Here is a 22,786-nt window from a genome sequence, read left to right as displayed (position 1 = left end):
GGGACTGTTAGGGGGAGTGAGAGCTCAGATAGGTCTGAAGAGGTAGCCCAGACTGGACTGGAATGTTTTTTCTCCTCCCTCTCTCCCTTTTTTGGTAAACTTGTGGCGCCTCCTGCTTTGAACTCCTAGTACCTTGAGTTCCTTGACTTCCCTCCCACCTTCAGTCTGGCCACACTTGGCTGATGAAAAGGGCCAGGTATTAGTCCTTTACACTCTAGGATAAATTAGATCCGTTTCCCCTTTGGGAGTGTCACAGCTTTGCCTCACCTCTCCTTTTGGGGGCAAGGTTGGTGGCTTTGAGAGAGGTTTGTTTCCAGGTTTGGGATTGGGAGGGCCATGGGGCCCCGAGAAGCCATGCTGGATCTTCATCTAAATCCCTTAAAGTATGAGAGGAAAGGGGGAGAGGACATCAGGAGAGAAAAGGAGGCTCAAGAAAGTGGGGAATAATAGTAACTAATGTGCATGCGTGCTTACCCCCCCCCCCCATGCAGCCCTTAGACTTGATAGGGCATTTAAACAATAGCATCTCATTTGACCCTCTCAGCACCTTGTGGACAAGGGCCTGTTCCTGTTTTACAGATGAGGAAACAGGTTCTTGGGGATGTGCTAGGGGCCAGGGGGCATGGGTGATGGGGTCTGCTGGGCAGATGGGCCACCAGTTCAAGATGCTCATGGATCCTTCTCTGTGGCAGGAACTCTCAAACTGGTACAGATCCCAGCGGGTGCCAGGCACATCCAGATTGAGGAGCTGGAGAAGGTCCCCCACCGCATTGGTGAGTGCTGGGGAGCTGGAGAGGGGCCGCCAGGCCCTCGGGCCTGCCCTCAGCTGTGGGAAAGCCAGGAGGGCAGAGGAGAGAGTCTAATGCAGGGGAGATTTCACAAATTCGAATAATGGCAGGGAATCCTTAATTGTTTTTTTTTACTTATGTTGAATAGACAACCTGTTCCATGGTTCAAATTTCACAAGGTGTGAGAGGGGATCTAGCAAAGATTTCCCTCCCATCTCTGCCCTGCAGGAGCTGTTTGTTTCCCCAGGGGCAGCCACTGTTGATTAATCGTGCACACCTCTTAAAGGAAAACGATTTTCATAGAATGTATCAGCCTCCTTTTGCTGTGTAACATACCATTCCAAAACTTTGTGGTTTTAAGCAAGTGTTTGTATTAGCTTATGGTTCCATGGGCCATCAGTTTGGGTTGGGCTTGGCTCTTGCTGCTTCTGTTCCTCTGCCTGGACTCACTCATGCAAAGGCAACATCTGGTGGGTCCGTTAGATGCCGGTTGGTACTGGTGGTCAGCTGGGGTGATGGGGGTGTTCACACCATTATTCACATGGTGTCTGTCACATGGTCCTCAGTGGGGGCAAGAGCAGGCAAGCCCCAGCGTGCAAGCACTTGCCAGGTCTCTGCTTGTGTCATGCTTTGTAATGTCCCATTGGCCCAAGCAAGTCTCATGGCCAAGCCCAGACTCAGGGGGTAGAAACCGACAATCTCTTGGTGGGAAGTATGTTAGAGTCACAGTTCAAAGAGGTGTGCACACTGGAATGGGAGGAATTTGTAGCCATTTTTGCAGTCTGCCACATGGACCCTTAAATTATTCTTATTATAATGACACTTAAACAATCACTAAATCACCCCTTATAATAGTTATACAACTATAAAACCAAGAGAGATTAAAAATGAGGGCCCCGAAATCAATGGACAAAATTCGAATTGAGAACATTAATGTAATGGGAGAGATTTTTGTGTTCATTTGTTTGCTGTGTTCTGTTTGTGCTGAAACTAAGTTGGTAGTTAAAAAAATAAATATGTCCAGGGGTGCCTGGGTGGCTCAGTCAGTTAAGTGACTGCCTTCGGCTCGGGTCATGATCCCAGGGTCCTGGGATTGAGCCCCACATCGGGCTCCCTGCTCAGCGGGGGGCCTGCTTCTGCCTCTGCTCCTCCCCCTGCCTGTGCTCTCCTGCTCTCTCTCTGTCAAAGAAATAAATAAAATCTTAAAAAAAAAAATGAATGTCTCCAGAACAGGCAAATCAAGAGAGACAAGAGGGCAGGTTCGTGGTGCTCGGGCTGGCCTGTGGGAGGGGATGGGAGTGGCTGCAAATGGGGGTGATGAAGTGTCTTCAGGAATCGGATAGTCGTCCAATAATCACTGAAGTCCACACTTTAAAAGGCTGAGTGTGTGGTATGTGAATTACATGTCAATTTAAACCACATAAGCATGGTTTGGAGCAGGGTCTCAATGAGCAAGCAGGGAAGGTTGCTGTCCCGACGTTGGGTAGTGGCTGGGGTCTCCCACACTTGTCTGTGTTCAGACCTCACAGAGGGCATGTGTGCCATGATGTTGCTGGGCGTCAGCATATCCCAGAGGCCCCTCTTACCTGTTATGCCCACATGGTCACACTGCTTGTCACCAACTCTTCCTAAACACGAACACAAAACCTAACATCTCTGGGCAGGCTCATATATTACAAAAATGCTGATATTCATGTTTTTAGGTTATCATCAAAATAATAGAAAATATTTTAAAGTGTCCTAGGGAACTTGCACCCCCTGAGGAATACATCTACACTGACACAGTTGTGATCGAGCCCTAACCTGCTCTGGAAGGCACCTGAGAGGGTATAGTGCAAATGGGCAAGAGGCACAAGGAGCAACTGAGGCCCACAGTGTCTCATGGGCCCTCTGTGTTCCCCGATTCACCCACACAGTGAGCCAGTCTGGGCCGGGGTCTCCTGTCTGCCAGCCCCAGGCCCTTGCCCCCCACACCGCTCTGCACGGGGAGTGTGAGTTTGGAGGGCTTGGCTTGGCCAACTCCCTGCCCACTTGCCTGTCCAGCTCCGGGGTATTTTGCCGGAACAGGAGCCAAGAGGGGAACGGGGCAAGGAGAGGAGAGTCATTTACTCCAAGAAGAGGGTGGAGCTTGCAGACACACTTCTGGCTCCACCCCCCCCCCCCAGATGATTCCATAATACTAGCAGACCCTTGGGCCTCCTCGGCCCGCCCCTTCTGCCCCTTCCCGGCCCCCCATGCCCTGCCTGCCCAAGTCTACTCCTCCGTCCTCCGGAGGTGAGGAGGGCTCCATGGAGGCTGACTGTGGGCTTCTGTAGGGGTCCGGGCAGAAGCTCCCAAAACCCAGGGCAGGTTCAGCACAGGCACACTTCCTGTGTGTTTACTGGGTGAGTTCCCTGGCAGGCTAGAGCTCCACAGGGTTGGGCAGGCAGGGGAGTGGAACCGAAACCTGACGTCAGCACGCATCGTGTGATTACGCACGTGTGAGGTCCACGGCGTGCCCTCAGTGAAAACGTGCAAGGTGTGTACATGTGAGTGAATGTGCGTGCGCGCATGCGTGCGCCTGCCTGTCAGGGTGCGTGCTCTCCGGAGAAGTCCAGGACAGGTAGCGGTGTTGGCAGTGAAGGCCAAGGCCCTGCCCAAACTCATTAGACTCTCCTGGAATATGGGGACGTGGATTCTTTGAAAGGAAATGAGGGGAAGAGAATCGGGCTGTTACTGTGTGCCCTGTGCTGGGCCTTGAGCTGGGACTTTTCATTCATTACCTCCATCGGCCTCGTGATGATCCGTGGAAGCTCCTCTCTAGCCATGGAAGGCCTAGATGGCATCTCTCAGGAGGAGACTGTCTCATCTGCATCGGAAATGTGTTGTGTAGCGTAGCCACCCTCATGAATGATCTCAGCTGGATCTTCTGGATAATTCACTCCAGCCTCTCCATCAGCACTTGATGCCTTTCCTTGCACTTCTTTGTTACGGAGATGGCTTCTTAAACCTCAAGAACCAACCTCTCCTAGCTTCCAACTTTTCTTCTCCGGCTTCCTCCTCTCTCTCAGCCTTCAAAGAATTGAAGGGCTTTGGCTTAAGGGAATGTCGTGGCTGGTTTGATCTTGCATTCAGACCACTTTCCCCATATCAGCAATAAGGCTTCTTTGCTTTCTGATCATTCCTGTGTTCACTGGAGTAGCACCTTCAGTTTCCTTCGAGAACTTTTCCTTTGCCTTCACAACTGGGCTGACTGTTTGGTACAACACTCCTGACTTTTGGCCTGTCTCGGCTTTCGACGTGCCTTCTGCACTTCGATGCATCATTTCCAGCTTTTGATTTAAAGTGAGAGACGGTGACTCTTCCTTTCCCTGGAACACTTAGTGGCCATTGAAGGGTTATTTGTTGACCTGATTTCAATGTTGTGGTGTCTCAGGGAATAAGCAGGCTTGAGGACAGGGACGGAGACGGGGGACGGGCCCCTCAGTGGAGCAGTCAGGACATAGACGACATTGATCCATGAAGTTCACTGCGCTATGTGGGCACAGTTCGTGGTGCCCCAAAACAATTCCAGTAGTAACATCAGATATCACTGAGCACAGATCACCAGAACAAGTATCATAATGAAAAGGTCTGAAATATTGCAAGAATTACCAAAATGGGACACAGAGACGTGAAGTGAGCAAACGCTGTTGGGAAAATGGCACCGATAGACCTGCTTGATGCACGGTTCCCACAGATGTTCAGTTTGTAGAAAATGCAGTATCTGTAAAGTACAATGAAGTGAAGCTCAGTCAGACGAGGGATGCCTGTAGTCGCTCAGGACAGAGTGGGTCAGCGTTCGGGCCAGGACTCACAGGCGAGCCTGGGTGGTCAAGTCCCCACAGAGCCCAGCCCACCGCCCCCGGGATTAGGGGTGTACAGGCTGGAGGTGGGGCGGTGGCTGCCGAGGGGTTTTGGAAGCAGATGGGGTGGTGGGAAGATTTGTGGCTGGGCCTGGCGTGAGGAGTTGCCCAGTTCTGGCTCCAGGGCTGGCGATTCTGGGGGCTAAGAGACATCAGGCAACAAGAGATGGGGGTATCTCTCCTCCTCCCACTTGGCAGGGAGGCTGGTCCTCCAGAGAGCTGGGCCACCAGCCCTCTGTGCATCTGGGACAAGCCTTTGCCCCTCAGGGGCCTCCGACTCTCCATCCGGTACTAGTAGCACCGGCCTCGGGATGCGTGTGAGGATTCCACCGAGGCAGGTAGCACTGTGACCAGCGCATGGTTAGTGCTCTGACCATTGGCTCTCCCGGTATCATAATTACATGGAATGGTTTTCGTCCTCATCAGGTGGGGACACCCCCGGGCTCCGGAGCCCTTGCTCTCCTACCTGGCTGAGGGGCTTGGGTCCCAGGCTGCAGCCCTTCCCCACCCTGCCCCTTCCAGGGTGGCCGAGGCTGTGACCGGGGGCCTTTGCCAGGGTGTCTGCCCCTGCGTACCTCCCGCCCACCTGCCAGGCACCTTCAATAACGAGTTGTGAGTCACTCGCTGACTGGGACGTTAAGGGGTAGAAATTTATAGATGTTATTAAAACTCTCACTCTGCGCCAGGCCCCAAGGACACCAAGACGGAGGAGATACCCTGACAGGCTGTGGGGGAGACGGGACATCTACAACGGCAGCAGTGCTGAATATCTGATGACAGTAACAGTGCCTACCATTTATTGAATGGCAGCTGCATGTCACGCACGCTGCCTAGTGCTTTACATGCACGAACTCTATTAATTGTCCCAGGAGCCCCATGGTGGCTAGGTGGGGTGGGGAACTGCAGTTATCCTCATGGGGCCCACCGCCCTGTGAGCGAGGAATAATTAGGATTCCCATTTTATGGATGGTGAAACTGGGGCGGCACAGGGAAGCTAAGTAACTTTCCCAGATCAGTCTGACCCCAGAGCCTGTAGTCTTAGCCTTAGGGCTCTGCTATAGAAGTTTTAGGGAAGGCAAATGCCTGAGGCCTGGGCAATCAAAGAGCGCTTCCGGGAGGACGGGGGAATTGTGCTGAGCCTTACATATGATTAAAGATTAGGCAGGAAGAAGGGAAGACAGGGTGGGAGGAATGGGGTGCACCAGGGTCCAGAGGCAGGGTAATGCTGTGTGCAGTCAGTGTGGTGACTCATCTGACTGGGGAAGGAGTGACAGGTCATAGGGAGCCCCGAGGGGTTCACTAGGAAAGTCTAGATGCCCCAGAGGAGGTCTGGCTAGTGCTCCTGTGAAGGGGAATAGAAATTTGTGTGACCCTCTCCCCATGGCCAGCGGTGAAGAACCAGGTCACAGGCAGCTTCATCCTCAACCCCAAGGGCAAGGAAGCAATGAGCCGGACCTTTACTGCAATGGGCCTGGAGTGGGAATACGCGGTGGAGGACGCCAAGGAAAGCCTCAAGACCAGTGGGCCCCTGCCTGAAGCCATTGCTGTCCTGGTGAGCCCCCACCCTGCACAGTGGCCCTTGTCCACTCCCTTGCTGCCCCAGCCCAGCCCCCCCTTGCTCACTGTCTTCACTGTTAAGCCAGCACAAGCCTGGTGGAAGTCCTCCTGTTGCAGTGTCTTCAGCGGCCTGGGCAAGGCCAAGGCCAAGGTGCCCTCTGTGCTTAAAGGCAGGCAGGATGGCAAATGAGGAAGGAGAAAGAAATGGTTGTCTTACTGTCAGAGGGAGTCTCCTTAATGTAGCTTCAGAAATAGGGCGTAGGAATGAGCAGGAGGCATGGGGTTGGTTCCCCCTGTCATCCTGGCATCCTCTGGTGTCTGCTGGCATTCCGTCATTGCCAACAAGTGACCTGGGGGTGCCGTTTCATGCTGCCAGCCTCCTGAGAGGGGGATGGGGCCACTGTTCTTGCTGGGGCCACCTCTGCCCGCTACCCCTCTTCCTAGACCATAGACCGGGGCTTATAGAATAGGGACTGTTAATGCAGGAGATCAGACCAGGAGGGGCTTTGTCTGCAGGGCTCTTGACACCGGCTGGTGGCAGGGAGATTGTAGACAGGCTTTGTTCCTGGTGCTGCCCTCACTAGTCGGGGAGGTCCTAGAGGGCAGGGTCTGAAGCCTATTGGTGTCAGCATATTAATTCAATCTACATGTATTTCCCTTCACCCTAATTTGCTGACCCCCCCATACACCTATGGCCAATGATTTTCAGCAAGGGTACCAAGACCATTCAGTGGGCAAAGAATAATCTCTTCAACTAAAATGGTGCTGGGACAAGTGGATTATCCACATGTAAAAGAATGAAGTTGAACCCCTACCTCACACCATATACAAAAAGGAGCTCAAACTAGATCAAATACCCAAGCACAAGAGCTAAAACTGTAGAACTTTTAGAGAAAATAGAGGGATCAATCCCATGACCTTGGATCTTAGTTGTGATACCAAAAGCATGAGCAGCAAAAGAAAAATAGGTAAATTGGTCTTCATGGAAAACTAAGAACTTTTGTACATCAGAAGACACAATGACAGCAGTGAGAAGACAAGCTGAACAGGATGGGAGAAACCATTTGCCACCATATATCTGGTAAGAGTTGTTATAGACTATCTTCTGGAGTGTCAGGTAGTGTGGCTGCCCTGGTGAGGAGGACAGACCGACAGACATGTTTCCTGCCCTTATTAGAACTTAGGTCTGTGGGAGGGAAAATTATCCACGAGCACACAGCAGGTGTATAGCCTGAGTCTGCTGCATGGCTGCTGGTGTGAATGGTCTCCCCGGCCATGCTTGGTGCTGACCCCACATCCTTCCCTTTGACTCCTCCTCCCCGGCCCCCACCCCATGCTGGCCTTGCCTCTCTGCCCTCCAGTCCTGTGCCACCTCTTCTTTCTCTCCTCAGGTGCTCCCCCCAGCTGAGGGTGGCCCCCGCAGCAGCCTGGCCTACAAGTACATCATTCATGAGGACCTGCTGCCCCTTATCGGGAGCAACAACGTGCTCCTGGAGGAGACAGACACCTACGAGTGGGCACTCAAGAGCTGGGCCCCCTGCACCAAGGCCTGCGGAGGAGGTACTGGCCCGTCCAGCCGTCTGGCAGCCTCGTGGGGGCAGCCCAAGCCTTGTCAGGGGAAGAGCAGGAGTGGCTGGGGGCCAACATTGTCTCCGCTTGATGTGTCCCTAGCTTGTGCCCCACTTTCTCCTTATAGATGTCTCGGGTGTGACAGCCTGTCTGGGCAGGGCCTTGGGGCTGGGGCTGGGAGTGCTGGAGCAGTAGTGGGGCCGGGCCTGTGCCCTGTGAGGGCTCCCCAGCTATGTCAGCTCCCGTCCTCCCTCACCCAGGGACACATGAGATGGGCAGATCAAGGCTTCTTCAGAAAGCGAGCAGGGCAGGAGGGTGCAGAGGCACAGAGGGGGGTAGGATTGGCCCTCCAGGCTCTCCAGAGTTTGCCATCCCCGAGGCCCCGGCAGAGCAGTGGGGGCCTGGCCGGACCCGGCCCAAGTCAGCCTGCCCTCCCCACAGGGATTCAGTTTACCAAATATGGCTGCCGGCGCCGGCGCGACCACCACATGGTCCAGCGGCACCTGTGTGACCACAGCAAGAGACCCAAGCCCATCCGCCGGCGCTGCAACCAGCACCCATGTGCCCAGCCTGCGTGAGTGTCCTAGGGGAGGGACAGGGAGCCTGATCCCATTTCCGGGGGTGTCGCTGACCCTCCCTCAGCCAGGAGGAGGAGCTGCTGGGCCTGCTTCCTCTGGCCCCTGCCCCTGGGACTCCCTGAGCAGAGCAGCCCACACGGCAGACTCTGCCCGTGGCCGACACGGCCCTCCTTGCGCATCTGTCCCCTGCGGGGCTTCTGGGTTAACTTGCACTCCCAGAAGAAGGACGATGCTTCCTTTGTTCTGCCCCTTCCAGTGTTCTTTAACAGATGGGGAAACCGAGGCCCACTTTGGGGACATAGCTTTCCCTCAGTGTCCGAGGGGACGATGAGGTGAAGTGGATTTCAGTGCTTCTAGGCTCCGGGCCATAGGCCAGGATGCTGACACCAGCCCCCAGTCGCAGTCTGGCCTGGCCTGAGGAGACAGGCTCATTTGAGCACAAGGTCTTATTCTTGGGGTTATTTGGAAGGGGCTTTGTGGAGAGGAAGAGCTATGACCTGTCAGGGATTCGATGTCTGGTCTTGAGCGTGTTACAGAGATGGCCCCAGCACCTCCTCGGCCCCCAGGCAGAGAGCCGAGTCCTTTCTCCAGCCTCCTCAGGAATCCTCGGGGGTCCGAGCAGTCCACCTTGGCCTTGCTGACTCACAGGCTGGGGGAGCCTTAGGGCCGGGGTGGGAGCTGGTGATCAGTACGGAGCCCACCATGGCCTCCCTGTGCCCGGCCCAGGCCCTCAGCCCTCTGCACTTCCCTTTCACACTGTATGCAGGCTGCTTTCCCCACCAACGTCTGTGGTCACAGAGCACGTGGCACTAACTATACTGTGGTCCTGGGCAGGTCACCCCACCTGGCTTCTCTTCTGTAAAATGCCAAGTGAAGTTTGGGGCCTTTTTATTTTTGTCTTTTAAAGGAATGGGTTGGCTGCAAGAGCGCTCATTCCCTAAAAGATGTCTCAGGAAACACAGGGGAGTAGGGGTTGGGGGCTGCCCCTCCCACGCCCCCGTTTGGTCTTGGTCTAACTCAGCCAGCCCTGTCCGCTTCTCGCTTCTCGCGCTCTTGGGAGCTGCTCTGTGGCTAGAAGACGCTGGAGACCACCAGCTTAGTGGATCAGCACCGAAACTCTGCAGGTGCTGATGGTGATAATAATCGTACCTGCATTTATTACACGCCTACTGCGTGCATGCACTCTGCCACGTGCTTTAAGTATACAATTCCTTTAATTGTCCCAGGAGGCCCAGGGGAGGGGCTTCATCCCCACAAGCCGACTCCCCCTGTTTTGCATACTGCTGTAGCTCAGCACCTAGGACAGTACCTGCCCACCGGAGACGCTCTGGTATTTACGAGGTGTTGAAAGAATCCTGATGGAAAGATGGGGTAATTGAGTTTAGGGGCGTTAATAGCTTGCCTGCGAACATGCAGGGTGCTAGATTTAGAGATGCACTATACCCATTTTTCAGATGAGGAAACAGGAGAGAGTAAGTGACCTCCCTAAGGCCACACAGCCTGGCAGCTGCAAAGCCAGGCGGATGGTAGTCTTGGCTCCCAAGCATTCTGAAGCTCAAACCCACTCTCCAGCTCTTGCCTGCAGTGATTCGGGGTGGGAGCAACCCTGGGAGGAAGTGTCCCCTCGTCCCACCTCCCCTCCACCTTTTGCCTTGTCTGTCTCCAGGTGGGTGACGGAGGAGTGGGGCGCCTGCAGCCGGAGCTGTGGGAAGCTGGGGGTGCAGACCAGGGGGGTACAGTGCCTGCTGCCCCTCTCCAACGGTACCCACAAGGCCATGCCGGCCAAGGCCTGCCCTGGGGACCGGCCTGAGGCCCGGCGGCCCTGCCTCCGCGTGCCCTGTCCAGCCCAGTGGCGCATGGGAGCCTGGTCCCAGGTGAGTTGTTCTCAGAGGGCAGGAGGGGCTGGGCCGGCGGACACCTTCTCTGGCGAGTCCGGGAAGAGGTGGGTCTGGGTGAGCAGCTGCTAGAAGATGTGGCACTCGCTGCAGGCAGAGGGTCTCTGAATTTCTCTCCCCATATCTGATCTGATCCCAACTGATTTTTCTCAAAACGAAGTCCAACAGCTCCTACATCTGCCGGGCCATGTTTCTGGGCTAGGCCTTTCTATTCATTCACTATCTGCTTTGACCTAGAACTGGGTCAGAACTAGGAGGCATGGGCTAATATCCTCGTGACACAGGTGAGCAAACGGAAGGACTTTCTTGCATTCAAGAAATATTTACTGAGTGCCGACTACGTGCCAGGCTTACTCTACTAGGAATGCCTGGAATCCATCATCGACTAGACATGATTCTTGGCCTCATGTAGCTTCCAGTCCAGTAAGAGAGACAGAAGAGATAAGTAAACCAATAACAAAAGCATTTACAGATTGCAGTTGGAGCTGTGCAGAAGTAAATGGGGGTAATGTATCTGGGAGGGCCTCCCTGAGGAGGTGACATTTGAGCTGAGACCTGACGGATGAGCCACAGGAAGACCCTGAGGCAGGAACAACCTTGCCATGTTCCAGAAACCAAAAGGACGGTGGGACTGGAGCTGAATGGAAGGGATGGGGGCTACAGGATGATGGAGAGGCAGGCGGGGGTGGGGGTGGGGGGTGGTGGGCGGGGTCAGTGCTATAGGGCTTTGTGAGGAGTTAGAATGTATTCTAAAAGCAGTGAGAAACTGTTGAAGGGTTTTCACTGGGGCATTCCAAGCTCTGATTGCAGGTGTAAAAGAGCACCTAGCAGCTCTGTAGAAAGTTCACTGTTGGGAGGCCAGGGTAAGAAAGGGGAAACCATAGGAAGGAGTCATCAGTCCAAGTGCTTCTGGCTAAGCCCTCCAAGTGGCCACAGGGAAATTTTCTGCCTTGAGTTTTCTCTTAAAAATTCATTTGACGCAAACCTTGAAAGGGTTATGCTAAGGGAAACCAGCCAGACGCAAAATGACAAATGCTGCGTGATTCCACTTACCTAGGGTAGTCACGTTCATAGAGACGCAGAATAGGAGGATGGGTGCCTAGGGCTGGGGGAGGGGGTGGGGAGTTCGTGTTTGGTGGGGACAGGGTCTCAGTTTATGAGGAAGGAAAGAGTTCTGGACGTGGAGGTACGGATGGTCGTACCACAGTGAGAATGTGCTTAATGCCACTGAACTGGACACCTAGAAATGGTTAAAATAGTAAGTGTTATGATATATATGTTTTACCATAATTTTTAAAACCTCATTTGGTCACAGGGATAAGCACAACAATGCTTATTGTAATAGCAGAATTTCGGGAAATATTCTAAATGCCCATCTGCAGGAGATTGGACCCAAAAAATCATGGTCTGTTCATATAATAAAATAGCACAGATGGAGAAAAATAAATAAGCTTGAACTGTACTTACCAAGATAGATAGACCTCAGAAAAACAGGGGTGAGAAAAAGCGCAGCAGTATGAAGAAAAATCACTTCCAGTGAGATACGGTGCACTTAAAGTTTAAAAAGGCATGACACAGTATTTGAAAATGTGCCCAAATGCTGATTTATGAAAGCTGGTGGTGGTATTTGAACAGGCTCCTATGACCAACTTCCTCATACTTTTCCATATGCTGGAAATATTACATAATAAAGAGTATTTTTAAATAATCCCAAATCCCCACACAACTTATGCAGATTTTAGTTTCTTCTCCATAACATATAGCTTTGTTTGTTTTAATATAAAACAGAAAGACAGCTGGTCTGCAAGAAAACTGACAGCAGAAGGACGGTCGGGGGGGTGGTGTGTGGAAGGTAGTTGCTCCCCTGAGACTGACCAAGCACTCAAGGGCTGTTGTCATTCTTCATCCTGTGGCGGGGGCGGGGATTGAGCCATCTCGTCCCACGGTCTGTGTGGCCCTTTACGCTCATGTCTCCCTCAGGCCCCAGCAGAAGTGCACGTCTGTAGGTTCTTCCTGGTCCCACTAGGAGAGGCTGGGGCAGTGCCGACCAAGCCCTGTGACCCGGTCACGCTGGGCAGCCTTGCTCTTCGGGAGCCCCCGCCCCCAGCCCCCATCACGCAGAGGAGGTGAGGCCCCGGGGGATGAGGTGCCCAGCGGCCCTTGCCCTCTCGGGGAAGAAGACACTTTTGAGCCTGCCTCTGTCGGCTGAAGTTCAGTACGTGGAGTCAACAGAGTCTTTGAATGTCAGAGCTAGAGGGGTCCATGGCGACCCTGTCACCCAGCTCGCTCAGCTTAGCAGGTGTCACAATCCGGGTCCCTCCATCCCATTGCTAAGATATCATCAAGTGAGTGAACTGGCCCTAGGTCCCTCAGGCTGGCGGATTGCAACAAGGGGGTTTGCCAGGATGATACACAAAATATTTAAGGACCCAGGGCACAGACCAGACATGATGGCCCCGGGCAGAAGTGCTGGAATGGGGTCTCTGGGGTCCCCTCCTGAGCTGGGGTGAACTGTTTAGGTGACAAAAAGGGTCAGAGGGTTCTGAGCTGAGGGCGGCGCTATTCGGCACCTGATGAGGAACATTGACGTTGGCATTCTGTCCTGGTGAGGCTATTTGGAGCTGTCTTCACGTGTCCCTAGGGTCAAGTAGAAACTCGGTGCCCTCCTCTTCACCTTTCTGTCCTGGGCATTAGCTGGACTCTGGAGCTCACCGCCCCCTTCCTCTTGTCTCTCCACCTATCCCCCCCCCTTCGCTGGCTGCTGGGGCCTGGCCTGGCCCTGGCCTTCCCACCACAGTGCTCTGCCACGTGCGGAGAGGGCATCCAGCAGCGGCAGGTGGTGTGCCGGACCAATGCCAACAGCCTCGGGCAGTGCGAGGGGGACAAACCAGACACTGTTCAGGTCTGCAGCCTGCCCGCCTGTGCAGGTGAGCTGGATGGGAAGGGAGGCAGGCCCAGCTCCTCCAGCTGAGGCCTGAAACCAGCCCGGCTTGCATCCTTGCCCCCTAGAAATCCCAAACACTAGAGCTGCTTCTCCTCGCTCATAGGAAATCTCCAGAACTCTACAGGGAGCACTGACATTCAGGAACCTGTGACCCCAGAAGGACAGTGGGTGCCACAGTCTGGGCCCCTACATCCCATTAACAAGATATCATCAAGTAAGTGTATCTCGGGACCCCACCCCCTCCCCAGACCTTCCTGTGGTTGCAAAGTCACAAGCATGGGCCGTGGGGTAGGGCAGCCCCAGCTTCCAGTCTATCCACGTGACCTTAGCCTCCTGGAGCCTCCGATTCCTCAGCTGTGAGCTGTGGGTGCTGCCCATACTGGTCCACAGACTCTTATCTGCACTTCCAAAATGTTGAAAGCGGCAAGTGTTTCCCTAAATTTGGTGCAAACTCATTTGGCAGCAGAATCTGGCCTGACCCAAGAGATCAGTATTCTTTTGCTATAGAAACGTTGCCATAGTAACAAGGGGACATCCTACTCCCCACTCGGGATATTCTGTAATATGAATATTAGTTTTCTAACTTCAGAAGTTCTGAATTATGAATCATATCTGGTTTCAAGATTTTGGGATAAGCAATTAAAGATCTGAGCTGTCTCCATAGGGCTGTTGAGAGAATTACGTGAGATAATCATGCACTCCTACCTAGCTGTCAGCTAACATCAAAAATAGTAGTAGTATTCTCTCTTTCTGCCTCATGATCAGGAGCTCATTAGTCCATCCTCCCATCTTTCCATCCATCCACCCATCCCCCTGTCCATCCATCCACCATCCATCTACCCATCGATCCATCCACCAATCCATCCATTAATATTGACTGAGCACCTGCTATGAACCTGGTCCTGTGTTCTATGCTTCCTTCCTAGATTTTTTTCTTTTTCGTTCTTCACCTTCTCAAGGACCAGGGTCTGATAAGACAAGTAACAGAAAAATCATAGACCCTATTTTCTAGTGGAGGACCAACGGGCTGTGTGACCCTGTGCAAATCCCTAATCCTCTCTGAGCTCAGTGGCCTCATCTGTAAAAAAAGGGGTCTCACTAGATGTCCTCAGAGTATCTTTTGGCTCCAGCCTTGCTTTTGCTCCGCCCCTGTACCAGGCTGCTCAAGTGGCACCCTGAGCAAAGGGTGGGCTCAGGATTCTAGTCCTGGAATTCTGGCGCCATCTAGAGGCCACTGGCTTTCCATTTTTGCCCCCTCATCTCTCTCTGGTTCCCCCAAACCACCCCCAACCCCCACCACTATCCCACCCCCACCCCCCGCAGCCTCCCCTCCCCGCCCCAAGCAAAAATTAGTAGAAAGCAAAGCTCCTGCCTTCACATTGTCTGGAGAGACCTACCTGGAACTATCACAGAAACACAAAAACATTTTTAGATGATATTTGAACCAAAGCAAATGGAACTAGTATAGAGGGCACCCCTGTATGCCAGGAACTTTATAAATGGTATTTATCATTGTAAAGTTATTATTCACTGGCAAATGTCTAGCATTATCCCCATTTTATAGGAGAAAAAACTGAGGGTTGGAGAGTTTAAATGCCTTGCCCAAAGGCTCACCCTTTCAAGTGGCAGAGCCTCAGTTGGAAGCCAGATCTGCTTGATTCCAGATTTACTGGTGGAGGTGTTCCAAATGAGTGTTGACGGGTAGCAGGATGTTTCATTTGCTCATCACAAGTGTGGGTTCCCTAGGCACCTGCCTGGCCCCGGCCCGAGGGGATCAGTTCCTTTGGGTTGATTGGGAGGGGGTGAGGGTTCCCACTTCCTCGAGAGCACGGTTCCCAAGCTTCGCTGCAGGTCAGAACCACCCAGTGCCCAGGCCACACTGACCGTGCAGTCTCCCTGGGTGTGGGGGCTGGGCAGCAGCTCTTTGTCAATCCCCCCTCCCCCCCGCCCCAGGGCAATTCCAATTTGCAAGCAAGTCTGAGGGCTGGGGACATAGGGCTGTGCTTCTCCGATTTCTCCCGGCCTTGAATCACCTTGAAGGTTTTGTTAAAACCCAGAGCGGGGCCCCACCCCCAGAATTTCTGATTCAGTAGGTCTGGATGGGGCCTGAGAATTGGCATGCTTTCCAACAAGCTTCCAGGTGTTGTTGATGCTTCGTGTGTGGGGACCCCACTTTGAGAACCACTGCTCTAGGGGGTTTTAGTTCCTCTTCCGTAAAATAAGAGTTCTTTCTCTGGCCAGTCTCTCCATCAGGCAGCCCTGGGGTGCCCTCTGGGAAAGAGCTTTAGAGCGAGTCCAGCGAGGGCAGGGGCTGGGGGGCCTGCAGTTGCTGGGCCAGTGGGGGGGGGGCACCCTCCCGGCATCGGTCCTTGTGCTGTGTGTGCAGCAGAGCTGTGCGTGGGGGACCGCTCCGTCTTCTGCCGAGTGGAGGTGCTCGATCGCTACTGTTCCATCCCCGGCTACCACCGGCTGTGCTGTGAGTCCTGTACCAAGAAGGCCCTGGGCCCCGCCACCAGCCCGGCCCCGGCCTCACCACCACCCTTCTCCACTCCCGGGAGCCCTCTGCCAGCACCGGAGGCCCCTCCAGATGCTGTGGAGCCCACTGTGGGGCCGACAGGATCAGATGACCATCGGCATGGCCGGTCCACACAGCTCCCGAGCCCTCTGGGCACCAGCTCCCCGCTGACCCAGCACCGCTCTCCTCCCCAGAATCTGAGCCCTCGAGCATCCTGGGCTGCTTCCCCCAGCGCCCCCTGGGGACTGCCTTGGGGCTGGACCAGGGCACCTGCGCCCGTCTCCGAGGATAAAGGGCAGCTCAGGGAAGACCCGAAGCCCCCAGGCACCGGCCTCCCCGGCGCCTCCCTGGTGACATGAGCCCCACTTTGCCTGTCCCGCCAGTCAAGTTTACACTGCGTGCCACCTCAGAGACCGCCAGCTCGGAGGACACATGGCGGGGCAGGGCAAACACTGACTTCCTTTTAAATTATTTGCCTTCTTGTTGTTCTGGTTTGGGGCTGTGGCATTTCACCCCGTGAGGTGGGTGTGCGAGGAAGAAAAAGATCAGGGAAAGCCCCTAACCGGAGATACCTCAGCCGGGAGCCGGGGCGACACAACCGAACCTCTCAGGGGCTCCTGTCTGTCTCCTGGCGGGACTGAGGGCCAGCTAGCCCCTCCTCCTCACGGCCACACGGTGGGGCCCCCCCACACTGGATCCTTCTGGCTGCCTGCCTTTGCCAGAACGTGTGGGGACCACTGTGGAGGCCCTGTCTGTTCGGCCCCTCTGCCTAGAGAGGCGAAGCGGGACAGGGAAGGTGAGGAGCACTCTCAGGGCAGTCCACGAGGAAGGGGGCGCGCGGTGCGTGTGGTCACAAGGCTCTGGCTGTTGGGCTCCGGGGCGGTGTGTGTGTGTGGGGGGCAAGTTCATCTCAGGCCCGGCTCTTCCTAGCAAGAGCACCACACGGTTCCTCTAGCCAAGGCCAAGAGGCAGAATCCAGCTCGCCTTTGCCGGTGGGAAGGCAGTGTTGGTGGCCCCCCCTGCCCTTGCCGATGGCATTTCCTGTTGCTTCTGGTGCTTCCCAACTTCCCCCAGCCCACCCCAGAGAAGGGGGCTCCGGACACTCTGGAATGTGTGTCCTCCTCATCCAGGGGCTTCACAACGGTGCTAGGCCGCTGGCTGAAGCGGGAATGTCAGCTTTGGCCATCGCTCTAGGGCATGAAGGGAGGCTGACCTGGAAGGTCACTTTGTGGGACACAGAAACGGAGTTCTCAGGTTGTGCCCCATCAACCCTTGTTCTCCGCCAAAGACCGCTCCTGCTGGAGTCAGGGGTCTTCTCCCGCCTGGCTCGGGCTGGGCCAGAGGTTTGTGGTGCTAGGGCAAGGCCGTGTGGCCCAGTACCCCCGGGGCAGGATGGGAGCCTTTGCCCCATGCTGGGGTGGGGAGGAGATGTGACCCACAGTACTGTGGGGCCTCAGATGCCCTCCATGTTACCTCCGAAGGCAGGTAACTTCTCTAGACCCTCTGACTCTCAGGAAGCTGCCTGGGTTCCCAGGAATTCTCCCAAGGGTCCTTACTCTTAGTCGTGCAGAGGGTCTTCTGGACTCGGCAGCAGGTGCTGGAGGGGCTTGCCAGTCTTCCTTCCCTGAGGGGGCTGGGGAGGGCTGTTCTGAGCCAGGCTAGAGGACTAGGAGCAGTGGGTCCCTGTCTGCAACCTCTGGAGAATAGAGGCCTTGGAGGGGGCTCCCCACATGTCCTCTCCACCCGCTGCCGCCCCCTCCCTGGGATGCCGGGGCACACACTGAACCATTCCTGTGAGACGCAGCCTGCCTGTGTTAGGGATATACATTCTTGTGCCTCTGAGATCCAGGTCTTTACATTTTTATGTATTTATTAACATTGTCCTTGGTGTTTTGTTTTGGACCCCAAAATGCTGTGTTGTGTTTTTCTTGTTCTCTCTGTTTTAGAAGAAAAGGACAGTGAAGCAACTTTCTCATGTGCTCTGCTGGGCAACATGATCAGGGGTCGGGGATGGATGGGGGGGCCACGGCCATAGACCCTCAGCCTCCCTGCCTTGGCCTCACTTATCCTGGGGTTCCTCTGAGCACCAGCTCAGCGTTGAGAGGCAAGAACAGTGCCACAGGCCTGGGGATTCTACCATTGAGTAGCTCTGTGTCCTTGGGCAGGTCACCATCCAGAATCTGATCCAAAGGGTAGACGTGCCTGGGAGGGTTTTGGGGTGTGCTTAGGGAAGAGTGTTCTAATTAGTAGAGCTGTTCAGACATGCAAAGGGTGGCTTCTATAGAGGGGGGTGAGCACTCTTTCCTTAGAAAAGTCCAGGCAGAACGAGAGTGCCAGATAGGCAGGGGAAGGAACGTGACACGCCTGGGTGAGCAGGGAAGGCTGACACGGAGCACGTAGAACTTAAAAACAGCCATCCATGCCTTATACCTTGCTCGTGTCACACATCGCTAATCCCCCACCACATTTTTTTTTTTTTTTTGGAGCGAGAGAGGTGGGGGGAGGGGCAGAGGGAGAGAAGAGAATTTTAAGCCGGCTCCACGGCCAGTGTGGAACCCGAAGGGGGGCTCGATCTTATGACCCTGAGATCATGACCTGAGCCGAAATCAAGAGTCGGATACTTAACCGACTGAGCCACTCAGGCGCCCCCACCACCATGGTCTTTCAATGAATATACCCCAGGCTCTTCCCTGCCCAGTTGTGGGGCTCAGGACCAGGCACAGAGACCCCCTCCAGGCCTCACATGCCTATGTGGACACTCTAGCCCACAAGTCCGAACTCCGTTTACATCCGTCTGCAAAGAGCCTCCCCCTGGGAACCACCTGTTCTAAACAATTACCACTGGAGCCTCGGGGTGCACACACAGTGACCTGTCACTCCTTAGGGGGGCCCAGCCTAGGGAGATGTCAGCACAGGCCCGACAGTTGCTCTCGTATGACTGTTCAGGCAGGGAGTTCTGTGGGCCGAGGCACCCAGCATGTGGCCCACAAAGAGCAGGATCCCAGGGCCCGGGTGGGCATGTGCCCTTGGCCTGGGGGCCAGAGTGGGGCCCTCTAAGAGCCCCAGCACCCCGGCTTTGACTGCGGGCAGGGATCACACCTGGGCCTGGGTGCCGAGGCGCCCCTTCGTGTGCCATGGCGGACATTGCCTGCCGGTGGCCGCACTGAGCCTGGACTGCTGTAGGAATCCTTCCTATGGTTGCCATCACCAGGACAAGGAGCAGCGCTGTTGGGCTGAATCGGTAATTTGAACCCCGTCGGGAACCCGTATTCAGCCATCTCAGGCAGAAGTGTCATATCTCAAAGCAGGCCTGTGGTACTCGAGTCCGGGAAGAGGGACCCAGAAACCAGCCCGGAGGAACCTCCATTGACCTTTAGGGCCCCACAGAGTCTAGTGTGGGGTGAGGCCGCTCTAGAGAGCCTTTGGGCCCTAAGATTCTGGAGGACATGATCCCTCTGCTCATCTGAAGAATAGTGAAAGCATTTGCCCTGCCTACCTGTGAAAACACCAGAAACAGTCTGACCGGGAAATGCAAGGGACGATGGGGAGGGTGTCTCCCTGGGACAGCATCATCCCTGGCGTATTCCTGCAATGGAGCTTAGGGGACCCGCTCTGCCTGGGGACCAGATGAGCTGCTGGCTGTGCCACAGCAGTGGGCCAGAGTCAGAGTCCGGGCTCCTGAAAAAGCCCCAGACCGCCACCCGAGGAGTCCTGCCCCTTCTCGTCTCCCTATGGCCCTTCCACCCATGTAGGGACTGTTGGCCGGGGCCTGGGCAGCCCAAGCCACACATTTTTTTTGAAAGATTTTATTTATTTTAGAGGGGGGAGGAACATAGGGAGAGGGAGAGAGAAACTCTAACAGACTCCGTGCTGAGCGCCTGGCTCGACAGGGAGCTCGATCTCATGACCTTGAGATCACGACCTGAGCGGAAACCAAAAGTTGGATGCTTAGCCGACTGAGCCCCCCAGGCACCCCTACAAAGTGGTACTTTTTTTTAGCTTATCCTAGGGGTAAGGTTGCAAGGCAAGCAGGTGAACTAAATTCCAAAGAGTGACAAGCCCCTGTCCGCAGAGGGTGTATATTCTGTTCTACGTGAGGCAGAGCATGGGAGGAGGTGGTCAACAGAGGGGCAGGTAAGAAAATACAAGTGAAATTTTAACAGATTTGTAAAGGTCAGTGTGACAATTTGGAATCATTAAGCGCCCTGTGCACAACGGGGGGTCTATACCTCCTCATCAGCTCTTGTCCACAGGCCTCTGCTGGATGCACAGGAGAAAGATCTAGGGCTCCAGCCTCAGGGCTCCAGCCAAGTTGGAGAATACAAATGAAAGAAGCGATACACACTAAAATACCTCTCCACAGAAAAGCATAAGAATATCTAATGGGAGACTTTATGAATCCCAAGACTCAATGTTGGTAAGATGTCAATTCTTCCCATAGTGATCTAAAATTTAATGGTATTTCAATCAAAATTTCAACAGACTGTCTTTTGTCTGCTTATTTTAGAATTTGACAAAGTCATCATAAAGTTTTTATGGAAATAAAGAGGATCTAGGATAGCCAAAACAATTCTGGAAAAGCACCGAGTGGTCGAACTTACACTACCTGATTTCAGGCTTCTGGTGAAGCGGCAGTAATCAGGACAGTATGGTTTGGTGTAAGAGTCGACATACAGAACAGTGGGACAGAACAGAGCATCCAGAAATACACCCACACAACCGTGGTGCTAAGATAATTCAGTTAGGATAGGATAGTCTTTTCGATAAATGATCCCAGAAAATTGGAAGCTCCAGATGAGCAAAAATAAACCTCAACTCTGGTATCCTATCCAGAGACTGACTCAGTCCAAATGTTTGGCAATCCACTTAAAGGTATGAACTGAAACTATAACACTTTTAGAAGGAAACATAGAAAAATACCTTTGTGACTTTGGGTGAGGCAGAGATAACTTCCTTAGGTACTCGCCACAGAAGAAAGGATGGACACATTGGACTAGGTCAGAACAAAGAGCTTCTATTCCTCAAAAGGCAGTGGCAAGAAAGACAAAACACGAGAAAAGTCTTTCCACATATATATCTGAAATTGGACCTGCATCCAAAATACATAATGAACTCTCCAACAACCCAATAAAAAATAGGCAAAGCACTCGGACATTTTGCCAGAAGAGATGTACGATGACGAGTAAGCACATGAAGAGGGCGCCCCACATCATGAGTCATTAGTGGAATGCAAGTTCAAACTACAGAGAGATACCACCTCACACCTATTGCAACCGTTAAAATTAAAAAGATGGATCACATCCAGTGTCAGGATGTCATTGGGCAACTGGAACTCATACTTGTGGGTGGGAATGCAAGGTGGTATAGCCACTTTGGAAAACATTTTGACAGATTTTCATAAGGTTAAACATACACTTACCCTCAACCTAGCAATGCCTCCCCTATGTATCCACATGAGGGAAATTAAAACATCTGCCCACAAAATGACCTGTGTGCAAATATCCACAGCAACTTTATTTGAAATCGCCTCCAACTGGAAACAACCCAGATGTATCATGTATACCAAATAGTGAATGGATAGATAAATTGTGCCATATCCATACAACGGAATTCTACTCAATAAAAAGGCATAAACTACTCATATGTACATGCATGTGTCGACTTGGCTAGATCTAGAAAGCGTTGTGCTTTGTGGAAAAAGCCAGGCCCAAAAGACTAAGCACTGGGTGATTCCATTCATATGATATTCTGATAAAACTGTAAGGACAGAAACAGATCCCTAGTGACCAGGGCTGGGGGTGGGAGACAGGGTTGGCTGGGAGTGGGCACAAGGGAACTTTTTGGAGTGATGGAGATGCTCTCTCTCTTGATTCTGTTGGTGGTTGCACACATTTATCAGACATTTTAAAATGAATTTTCTTGTGTGCAAATCGTGGCTCAGTCGGTTAAGCATCTGACTCTTGGTTTTGGCTCAGGTCATGGAGTCTGAGATTCTTTCCCCCTCCCCCTCCCTCCTCCTCTGCTCCTCCCCCTGCTTGCATGCACGCGCTCTCTCTCTCTCTCTCTCTCTCAAAATAAATTTAAAAAATCTTTAAATGACATAACCAAGGCAATGGGAGCCACTCTGTCCACCCTGGATCTCTGAGAACACACCGCACTGTGTCCCTGGTGGAAAATGTCTCCCCTCCCCCAATTGGACAGGGATTCATTTGATTCCCAGCACACCATTTACTACCTGGATGGATTGGGGAAAGTCATTTTACCTCTCTGAGACTTAGACCCTCTCATCTGTAAAATGGGCATAATTCGTACCTATTGGATTGCTGATCATTATGTAAGGTGCGGAGTGCTGTGTCCGGCACAGGAGTACTTTATAAGTAATAATTATCCCTTATAATTTTTAACATATTTGACTCTGCCTACCAAGGATGTCGGCTGCCGGCAGGGAGGTTCTTTTTGTATTTCTGTTTTTCTCTCCCCGCCCCCGCAAAGGTAGCAGCAGGGCCTCTGGGACTCCCTACGTCCCTGGCCCTGGCTGGCATGATGCAGGACAAAACTTGTAAGGACAGCCGGAGGTGCTCAGACTGAACCTTCCTCTCCTGGGGGAATGGCCTGTTCCTGCTGCCAGGCTTCCCCGGGAGGGGGGTGACAGCCCAGGACTGGCCATGCCTCGTCCTCCCCAGAGAGGCAGAGGCAGGAAGGCACCTGCTCGTGAAGCTCCGAGGCCGGGGACAAGTGCAAAGAGGCGGGAGGTGGCCACGCGCAGCCCGCCCAGCCACACTCACTGCCCTGCCTGCCTCAGCTCCCTCATTTGCAAAATGGGGGTAACGGAGCTGTTCACGAGATTGATTTGGAGCAAAGGAAACCGCGTCTATGAATGCACTTAGTGGGTGAGGGATTATTATTGTTCCTAAAACTATGCCAATGAAGAATAATGCCGAAGAGACCTTGCCAGGGGTTGGGGAGTCTAGCTTGGGGCTCATTCAGTTCTGCCTCATGGGGGCCCGGCCAAAAGTCATTCCTGTGGCTTCCGGCACCTTTGGGGAGAAGACCCAG

At 53.6% G+C, this 22,786-nt stretch overlaps 1 protein-coding gene across 1 annotated transcript in view; it reads left to right on the top strand.

Annotated features, from left to right (window-relative positions):
* Window positions 1-17,640, top strand: part of ADAMTS14 (ADAM metallopeptidase with thrombospondin type 1 motif 14) — a 72,602-nt gene extending 54,962 nt beyond the window's left edge. The window contains exons 15-22 of the mRNA XM_036083947.2: window positions 693-773; window positions 6,061-6,224; window positions 7,621-7,789; window positions 8,240-8,372; window positions 10,043-10,250; window positions 13,069-13,198; window positions 13,319-13,429; window positions 15,602-17,640. Coding sequence (XP_035939840.2) covers window positions 693-773; window positions 6,061-6,224; window positions 7,621-7,789; window positions 8,240-8,372; window positions 10,043-10,250; window positions 13,069-13,198; window positions 13,319-13,429; window positions 15,602-16,089 — 1,484 coding nt within the window. The 3' untranslated portion in view covers window positions 16,090-17,640. The remainder of the gene's footprint in view (window positions 1-692; window positions 774-6,060; window positions 6,225-7,620; window positions 7,790-8,239; window positions 8,373-10,042; window positions 10,251-13,068; window positions 13,199-13,318; window positions 13,430-15,601) is intronic.
* Window positions 17,641-22,786: the final 5,146 nt, after the last annotated feature.

This window comes from Halichoerus grypus, chromosome 7 (assembly GCF_964656455.1).
Source record: "Halichoerus grypus chromosome 7, mHalGry1.hap1.1, whole genome shotgun sequence".
Taxonomy (NCBI): domain Eukaryota; kingdom Metazoa; phylum Chordata; class Mammalia; order Carnivora; family Phocidae; genus Halichoerus; species Halichoerus grypus.
This window is presented reverse-complemented; position numbering and strand designations above follow the sequence as displayed.